Source organism: Castor canadensis, chromosome 1 (assembly GCF_047511655.1).
Source record: "Castor canadensis chromosome 1, mCasCan1.hap1v2, whole genome shotgun sequence".
Taxonomy (NCBI): Eukaryota; Metazoa; Chordata; class Mammalia; order Rodentia; family Castoridae; genus Castor; species Castor canadensis.
Genome location: NC_133386.1, coordinates 52,499,188 through 52,509,394, shown reverse-complemented (window position 1 = coordinate 52,509,394; position 10,207 = coordinate 52,499,188). Strand labels below are relative to the sequence as shown.

At 35.9% G+C, this 10,207-nt stretch overlaps 1 protein-coding gene across 5 annotated transcripts in view; it reads right to left on the bottom strand.

Annotated features, from left to right (window-relative positions):
- Positions 1-479: 479 nt before the first annotated feature.
- Positions 480-10,207, bottom strand: part of Wasf1 (WASP family member 1) — a 72,676-nt gene continuing 62,948 nt past the window's right edge. For 4 of the 5 annotated variants that reach the window (XM_074076880.1, XM_074076862.1, XM_020162222.2 and 1 more), the window contains exons 4-9: positions 8,945-9,098; positions 7,651-7,768; positions 6,026-6,198; positions 4,327-4,506; positions 2,589-3,217; positions 480-1,325 (exon numbers count right to left, since the gene is read on the bottom strand). In XM_074076880.1, the coding sequence (XP_073932981.1) occupies positions 1,168-1,325; positions 2,589-3,217; positions 4,327-4,506; positions 6,026-6,198; positions 7,651-7,768; positions 8,945-9,098 (1,412 nt within the window). In that variant the 3' untranslated portion in view covers positions 480-1,167. The remainder of the gene's footprint in view (positions 1,326-2,588; positions 3,218-4,326; positions 4,507-6,025; positions 6,199-7,650; positions 7,769-8,944; positions 9,099-10,207) is intronic. The other variant, XM_074076888.1, reaches the window with a different exon arrangement.

Below are 10,207 nucleotides of genomic sequence, written 5' to 3'. Positions count from 1 at the left end.
AGTTGAGAAATGTGGACTTTATAACCTTAGAAAAAAGTGACATAAAAACTGCCTTACAGTGGGGTGCCAGTGGCTCACATCTGTCATCATCCCAAGCTATGCAGGAGGCTGAGATAGGGAGGATCATGGCTCCAGGCCATCCAGGGCAGAAAAATTTGTGAGACCCCCATCTCAACAGGAAAAAGCAATGGTGCATGCCTGTCATCCCGGCAATGGCAGAAAGCTTAAAATAGAAGAATCACGGTCCAGGCCAGCCTGGGCAAAAAGCAAGACCCTGCCTCCAAAATAACCACAGCAAACTCTATTAGCACCACCAAAAAACCAAAAACTTTTAACTACCTTACATGCTAAGCAATGTGAATATGGAGAACTAAGAAGAAATTATACAGCTGAAGTGTTTTTTTAAATTTTCATTTGCTATCTATGTATTTAGAACCTACTTTATAAACTATAGTTTTAGTCAAGGAGCAACAGCCATGTACCTTTAAAACAAACCATTTATTAAATGAGACTGTTATTCTTAACAGTTACGTAAGTTACATGTATGTTTAATTCAGAATATTTCACATGGAAAAATTTTAAACTCCTATAGGCAAGCAAAATTGTACCATACAATATTTAAGTGGGAAAGGGGTACTGCTAAACATTCAAATAAGGCAAGTATTTAAAACAAAATAATAACAAAAACTTTAAGCATTCCTTTAAGAGAATTCAACACTACAAGCTAAATGTACTTTCTGTGTATCCAGAGTCAAGGCAGTGTTTCTTCTTTTAAAACATCAGGAAATAGAGTAAGGCTCATTAATAGATACAGCTGCCCTCAAGATTTCATCTCAGTTACTTCCTTTAAATTAAAATTCACAAAGTGCACAATTAAGGTATATCAAGAAACTGAATCTGCTACTCTAACAGCTGTCCATGCTTAATACTTAGTGGTTTATTGGATCAAATTATGTCTTTTCAGGGAAAAAAAATAAGCCACTATAAAATATTTAGTTTGAAATGTATGCTAATATTTTTCTTAGGAATCAAAAGTTATGGAGGAAAAGGGTTATTTATTATAAGGAATAGAAAGCAAAACACTAGAATGACCAAACATTTTCAAAGAACAAGCACCACAAAGGACATTTGCATTCAGTTTTGTAATATTTAGCAATGCATTTTTTCTTACTCCAACCAGTCTACTTCATCAAACTCCGAATCATCTTCCGAGTCACTGTACTCCACAGCAATACGGCGAGACAGGATTGTGGCCACGTCATTTTCAATACGCTCGTGTTTAGCTTCCTGCTCACGCTGCTCTTCTACTTTGCGGAGCTGAATACCTGATACAGTAAATCCAAACCATTCATTTAAAGTCAAAATGCTAAACATTAGATATTATTAACCTTTCTGGAACAAAGTCAAATATGTATGAGAAAATAAAAACAGGAAAATAAAAAGCAAGATCTGTTAAAACAACTTGAGGCTATTTTGAGAGTGATTAAAGCTTTCATTGCATGCCATCTGTGAATCAGTTGGTGAAATTTACCAGATATCCCAGTGGATATCCATAGTTCATTTTCCCATCACGCTCTACTACACCTACTTACCACCCCCAAAAAGTTAACCTGGTGACTTATGTCTTCTACCACCTCTACAGTCAAACAGATGAAATATTTGAATATATATTCTGCTGAATGTATTTTACAGCTTCCGTATACCCTGTCCTTGAAGAAGATGCACTATTATTCACCCTGTACTGTCAGTGCCTGGCATATAACAGCAGCTTACATTGACTGAATTCAGGATAAACAGAAGAAGTCTTTCTTTTATTACTAAGAAAAGAACCTTCATCTTTTTTCCCCTTTGACAGTACTGGGGTTTGAACTCAAGGGCTCACAGTTGCTAGGCAGGTGCTCGATCACTTGAGCCACGCCTCCAGCCCTAAGTACCTTAATCCCTTACAGGTATCTGGTAGAACAAGTTACTGATACCTTAAGGAAATAGCTTCAACACTGAAGAAAATACCATTTTGTTAAATTTCTCATTCACTCAATAAATGTTTTAAGAACCCCGACTGGCCAGGCGCAGTGGCTCACATGTATAATCTCATCTACTCAGGAGCCAGAGATAAAAAACAAGACCCCACCTTGACAAACAAGCTGGGTATGGTGGTGTGTACCTGGTAATACCAGCTGTACATGAGGCATAACTAGAAGAATCATGATCTGAGGTCGGCTCAGGCAAAATGTACAAGACCCGATCTGAAAAATAACCTAAGGCAAGAAGGGCTGGAGGCATGGCTCAAGTGGTAGAGCACTTGCCCAGTAAGGTCAGCACCCTGAATTCAAGCCCTATTACTGTCCAAAAAGGAAAAAAGAAAAACAGAATCCCTACTGAGTATGCACACAAAATGATTAAATGTGTTGTATTTTCTTGAAAATGGTTTAGATATAAGTTGGACAGAGCTTTACTGTCTAAATGCCATTTGCACAAAAACATGACCACCCAAAACTTAATAAATGAGGACTACATTACTGCCTTTAATACTCAGAAAATTTCCATTGCTACAGTAATGATGCTTTTCATGGCCCTGAGAAAATTACCTTTTCGTATTGCTTCCAGCAGTACACTCCTGGCATCACTGATTACAGGTAGGGTTGATGGATGACGCTTTGGCTCAGAAGCAGGTATAACTTGTGATGGAGGAGATGGAGGCATTAATGGAACATGGGGACCTGGGGCGGTGGATGGAGTTGGATGCAGCCCAGAGGGAGGATGAGCAAGAGCTGCAACTGTGACAGGTGATGATGGCCGAATGCCAGGTGGAGGCAGAGGCGGCGGTGGTGGGGGTGGAGGCAGCGCCTGCACTTCACCTTGTGGGAGTGGATGAACTGGTACAGTCTCACATACTGGGGCAGCTCTAGCTATTGGCGGAGAGGGCTGAACTAGAGGAGGTGCAATTGGAGGAGGAGCAGGGTGAAGAACTCCAGGGGCAATCTGCAGAGGAGCTGGAGGTGGTGGTACTGCTGGAGCTTGCAAAGCAGTGGTTGGAGGTGGAGGTGGGGGAGGTACTGGCGGGGGAGGAGTTGAGGTCATTGAAGCTCTCAATGAAGAAGTTGACAAGGCAGATGGAAGAGGTGGTGGAGGAGGTGGGGGAGTAGGGCTCACAAACACAGGTGTTCTGCCTGTAGCTGGTGACTGAGGGCGATTTTCTATCAAACCTGTAGCAGAACTGAAATGATAAAGAGATCCTAGCATTTATTAAAACAGAAAAACTAAAAAGAAAACAACTGTAGAAACTATAAATGATTATCAGTAATTATATCAAAGTACATGCATTAACATGACCCTGTAGAAATTTTAAATTCTTCAACATTATTTCAAAAGAAACAACTAAAAATGCAACAAGAAAATCAGTAAGTGCTGCTTTGGTTTTCAAACTCAACAGTCTCATCTTCTCATGCAACTTCCGTATTCACTCAAGCATTTTATGCTTACTTTGACAAATAAAATGCTCAATTCTACACCATGATACAAGTCTCTGTAATGACAACATTCATCTTATTTGCAATATTTGTAGCAATACTTGGCCAATACAAGGCTGTATTTATATTGCAGTTACTAAGGCTCAGCGTATGTCATTTCAATGAAGTCCATGACAGCTAATTAAAAACCACAAAAGGAAATTTACAACCCTCTTTCCTCCTCAGCTGCAACATCAAATGAGTCGATACAAGGTTGATTTTAACTGAAAAGTGCAAAGCTGATCTCTATTTCTCTGCTAGAAAACTTCTGTAATATTTCTCTATCAAAAATGTGTAAGGTGGATAACAGACCATACTAAACTTCAAAATAGCTTTACTGAAAGGTTGTTACAAGCAACTGCCTACTGTCTTTGAAATTCTTATTTTCTTAAAATCAAACTGACATTCATAACCACATCTTTGGATCCCACTTATTAGAACCATTATCACATTCTACAAAATTATTTTGTTGTTAATTCACTGATAACAAAGCAGTAACTGCAATGGAAAACAATTTAATCTAAAGTAAATTCTTAATAGCTAAATTTCCCCAGGAGAATTTGTCTACTCAGAGGATGGCAAATTATATTCCACAGGCTACATGTGATCAGCGACTTGTTCCTGTAAATAAAATTTTATGAAACATGCACATGTTCATTTATGTATGTACAGTCTATGACTGCTTTCATACAATGGCAGAATCGAGTACTTGTGATAGAAACCACAGGCCCAGAAAATCTAAAATATTTACTGTCTGGTCCTTTAAAGAAAAAGGCTTCTGATACCTATGATAAAAAGCCTGTTTGTTCCCACATACCTGATACAGGTGGGTATAGGTTTCGACTCTCCTGCTCCATGCATTGGTGGAGGTGGAGGTGGTTCGTGTGGTCTGACTAACACCCTTTCCTCAGCTCTAGTCAGAAGCTCACTCATCTGACTAAATGGCAAAGCAGAAAGTGAGTAAGATCCATCCATATGGTCCACGTATGTCTGAGGCCTAAAAAAAATGTATAATATTAGCGTTTTTTCTTGAATTATGGTTGAAATAAAGTGCTCTACATGAAATATTTAAAGTTTATCATTTGAATGCCAATATTTAACTACTTTGTAAAAACTTCTTACAGAAATTTATCACATTAGTCCTGCTTTTAAAACAAACAATACTGCCCATAATGCAACCTGTACTTGCTAGTTTAAGTTTATTATGATTATCAGTTATTTTATTATCTTTTAATAGAATACTAATTCAACTTATGAGAGTTAAAGTATTACACATACAAACTTATAAACATGAAAATAACTTCTAGCAAATCATGTTAAAAAAATGATCTACCTCTATTTCATTTTTTTCTTTATAAGAAACTACCAGTGACAGAAAGGTAGAATATGAAAACTGAAATTTACTACCACATGGATATCTTATTATCTTAAAATTGTGACATCCAGAAGTGTTGCACCAGGGAGAAAGACATCCCCGGTTCTAGTGTCATACAGATGGCTAGCTATATTATTCTTGTCCTTTTAGTATTTCAAAGGTGTAAGTGTACTCAGAAAAATATATGCTAACAGTAGCATGTGACTTAGGTCAAGCTCAAGCAAAATTTTAGCTTGAGTACGTGAAGGTTTATATGATGCAGTGCATTCTGAGAACAAAGCTGAATTTAACAGATGTGTACACAGCAAGTCAGGAATTGCCATATTCATACTAATACCTAATTACTTATGTACAGATAATCTACAGATCATATTTAAAAATCTCTATTCTTTCAGTTTCAGTAATGCAGATCAACAGTATCTCTTATATGTACATTTCTCTTAAAATATGCCAAGATATCTCACATTTATGGCCCAATAATTTACATTATTCAAAAGAAAATGTTAAGGTTTTTCCATTAAAAATCAATATGACAATTCTTCAAAGAGATATGCAGTATAATGTGTTTGCTCTGATGGCATGTTACTCAGATAGGGCCCTGGGTCACTGAGAAAGGAATAGGACCTATTCTGTATTTCTGAAAAGAAGATGAATAATTTTATTTGCAAGCCCAGATATATTGTGGTTGGGATGTGACATAGAAAGAAGTCAGGGGATGGACAGAAAAAGGACAGAACAGAACCCCTTCTCAACTTCTATTTTGTATTCAATAAATCAGTAATACTTCAAAATAAACTCCAAGCCCACTCTATTATGAAGTTCTAGCAAAACTCTGTCTGAAATATTCAGAGGGAGTTTGGACTTCAGATGAAAGCTAAAGCAAACCTGAAAATCATTTACTGTAATCATTTCTTTCTACAGATGACAAAACTCAAGTCCAAGTAAGAAAATGAACTGCCCAAGGTCAGGCTTCAGTAGGCTCAGTAATCAGGGATTCAAAATCGTCTTTATATTTACAACAGAATCCTCCAGTTCAACAGTTCAGGAACAAAGATTTAGGAGTATAGATATCATACATAAAGCTAATGCTTTACCAGTAATTTAAAACAACAAAAAAATGAAAGAAGCAAAGAGAAGAAACCTTGTTTCAAAATGAGAAGCTGGGCCATTAGCAACTTCAATGTGCTTATGTAAGAGATTAGCGTCATCTTCAGCCAGCTCGGGACCTTGGGCCAGCTTCTGCCATTCTCTCCGCCTGTCATGAGGTGCTCTTGGCACTTTTTCTGGTTCATGAGGACGATCTAGATTTTTCTGCTATAACAGATGTATTGAAACAAAGCCAAATGCTAAAGTGCTATTTTTTTAAAGAGGTTATAACAATCAAACTATAATTCTAACATCAATATTGAAAAGGACAATGTCATCATAATACAGTAAAAATAACGTTGAGACATTTACTTGTATATTCAGAGTTAAATCTTAGCCAGTTTGTTAAGTCCAGTTTCTTGCCACACTTTTTAACCTCAATTTTGAAGTGATGCACCAGATACAAAATAGTATGCTAAAGAAATAAAATTTGAGGTCAGAAAGTCCTTTCAGATGGAAAAAAAATTCATCAACCTTTACTCTCACATCTTTTAGTTTCAAATTTTTACCATGGCTGACACTGTCCACTCCTAAGCAAATGTGAAAATTTACTAAGGTAATCTTATCGGAGAAGGGGCCAGTTAGCAGTCTGACACATGAAAAAAAAATTAATTATCCAATTAACCCATAATAGCTATATCACTCAACAGAAAAAAGGGTCTTTAAATGATAAAACAAAAAGTGAGGCAAATAAGAGGAGAAAGCACAGAAAAGTCTAGAGTAGGTATGACAAATACCAAATTCCCAAATGGGCTCAGCAGATACAGACATGAATGAAACCAGTCAGGTTAAGATATCGCATACGCTGAAATGACAGACATGTCCATTTAAGAAACTGCACTTCAAAAATTTTAAAACCCTTGCTTGGCAAACAAAACCTGACTGCAGGCATAACCTGGCTTGCCATTCACCAGCCTGCAAAACTCTAGCTAGAACACAGGGACACTGTCCAGCACAGATTATAACAAGAGAGTATTTATGGGGGTTGGGGAAAGTAGAAATAAACCACAGAACAAACAGAGGAATGATGAGGACAGACTTTGCCTCCATACTCCTTCCTAAATTCAACTTGCTTCTTTCTTTTTTATTTTCTATTAGCATTAATATGAAATAAAAGATTTAAGTGAATTTTATCAGAAAGTGGACAGTGACAACACAGAAGACAGAACAACAGGAATTTAGCAAAAAAAAAATAACCTCTCCAAAACATTTAGAAAACATTTAGGATATTCTCCGTTAGCTTAATTTACTTACTTTACCCTTTGTTTTTGTACTAGAATGCCCTTCCCTTTCTTGGTCCACTTAATTCCTATTTATTCTTCAAGATTTATTATAAGTTTTGTTGGAAGGGTTTATTGACCCTGTCTGCTGGCTAAAGAAATACTATTTTGTTCTAGCCAAACCTTCCATAAATATCTCTGTCAGGGCACCTATTATATCATAGTAGAATAATCTGAATGCTTACCTGTTCCTCATAACGCTGATCTGTATAGTTATAAAGTCTTTAGCAGATGGACCCAATAAAATAAGACTGTCAATGTACAGGACCAACAAAATTCCACACATGCAACAAAACATAAAGACACAAAAAACTTCAAGTTTTTAAATCTCCTGTAATACCTTTTGCTTTCTCTTTTCCTTCCTCTTATCCTCTGTATCCTGCAACATTTTTTCTTTCCATAGGTCAAAGAAATATGAAGGATTGGTATAAAACTTCAAACCTTCTTTACCATCATCTCTGAAATATAACATAAATTAAAATATATTCAGTAATCATCTCTGAAATATAACACATCAAGTAAAATATATTTAGTAAAGCAGAGGCCATCAGAATAGGAATCGTTTTGCTGAAATCTTTTTCCTCATATTAATAAAATGTAGCAACCTGGGCGTGGTAGTGTAAGCCTGTAATTCCAGCACTCAAGAGAGTGAGGCAGGAGGATTATGAGTTTGAGGGCAGCCTGGGCTACATAGCAAAATCATGTCCCTAAATAAATCGGTAGATAAATGCTGCCAAAATAGAATACTGTAGCAAGACAAAATTTTGTACAAATCAGAAAGGAAACTGAAGAAAATAGAAAACTCAGTGCTTTAAACTAATGGTTTAAAGTACAACTTTAATGCCTAACTTCTGCTGAATATCAAAACTGAATACCAAATTTTTTAAGTCCTTTGAGAAATTTCAATAATTACAAACAGTTCTGCCAAAGATAAAAGCTGAAAAGACAGTAATATCATTTAGAACAGACAAATCTTACAGTTCTGCCAGTACTATAATGTATTTATTATCTTTCTATATCTAAATGATTTCTCTTAATAGTTATTCTAATAAGAACATTTATACCCAATGATGTGCATACTGATTTACAGTTTTAAATACTATTGAAAATCATTTTACTCAGGATATGTGTTGTGCATCTCATTACTATTTAAAATCATGTGTAATCACCCCAAAGAAAGATGGAATAGTTCCAGATTTCATTTCATGTGGTAGAAAGCATTTTAAACAGATACTACATATACATTACGTAGAAAATTAATGTACACAATACATATCAAGGGTAGACAAGAAGCAAATATGATTAGTTCTTTTTAGTTTGGTGGAATTTTGAATTTAGCTTCCTTTGATTAAAAATTAAGTTGAAAGACTGATTACAATTCCTTGATATTAGTAGATTTGCCAGTAGGTTTTCTTAATAATACTTGTCAAAACAACTTCCTTGAATGGGTTCTGTCTTGTATTTCAGAACCTTAGAAACTCATGTAGTGAATGAAGCAAAGGTTTTTTCTGAACACAGTAGGTAGGGCGGGCTCTCTGTTGGCCAGAGCCCAGTGAAATAAAAGAATGTGTGGGGATTTGGCATTTAAATCTGAAGTTTGAGATACAGGACTTCCTCCATATTGCCCTACTGACCTATAAGGAGTGAGTATATTGAGAGGTGGAGGTTGTTCACACACATCGTATGTCTCCTGTAATGGAATAGGCAAAGTCTTGCGGTCGAAAAGCTGCTGATCTTGAATTGTAGAGCTTCGGAAAGCTTTTCTCATGGTGATATCTTGCAAAGACACTAAAAAAAGAATAATTCATTTTATTTTCCTAAGATTATTTAACCATAAGAACCAATTTACAGTCTATATTTGTTTGAAAGTCAGCATGCTTAAAAGTTGTGACCTTAATGACTCATTTATGAATCAGAAGCCATTTTAATGATAAATATAATAATAAATATAATAACGATCCCTATCATTCTGTGGCTTATTTTCCCAATCAGACAGAAGGCCCTAATGATGCCTGAAGCATCTCATTTCCCACTAAATATTTATTTTTCTTTTCTTTACTTGTTCTTGGCCCCTGCCAATTTAGATTCTCTTATTTTCCTCTGTAATCTCTTGTTCCCATCTCACTTTATTCCTACTTACTACTTTATAGTCAGCGATAACTGAAGGGATCACTTGGTTATTAGCAGTATTCTGGGCCACACAGGGTAGAACTCTTGCTATATGTACACTAATGTTACACATGTGTTATAAGGGTAAAACAAACTACTACAGATAAAATGATTTTCAAGTACTCGGTAATCTATATCATCCTCTATTTCACTTACCATTTATTTCTATTACAAGGATTTCTACCTAACCACAAGTTCTTGAAGACCGTGACTGTCTTGTGGATTAGTCTCTCCAGTAACTGGCACAGCCCTATCACATATATGATGCTTTAAAATTACTTTCTTTTGGGCTGTCCAGCATGTCAAAATAAGAAATTATCAAAATATTGCAATCTTAATGCTTCAAATGATTTCCTCACATTAAAAAAGTAGGCAATTTCCTACATATGTAATATGGCTTTATGTATAGACATCAGTGTTTCACACCATAGCCAGATCAGTACTGAATGATATAACAAATTTTAAACTATTTTTCTCCCCAAAACAGTATCTTTATCATTGTCACAATTAAAATTCCCTCAGTATGAACATTTGATCCTATAGCAATACTGGAGTGATGACACTGGCTCTGCAACAGTCACATCAAAACTTCATTTCCAACAATTCCACTGACACATGACTTGTAACACATAAACACCAAAATAAAATTCAAAGGAAGGAAAAAATCCTCACTATCAAGAGTGGTATAGGAGATATTCACTATGCACGTTAGATGCTTTCACTAATTT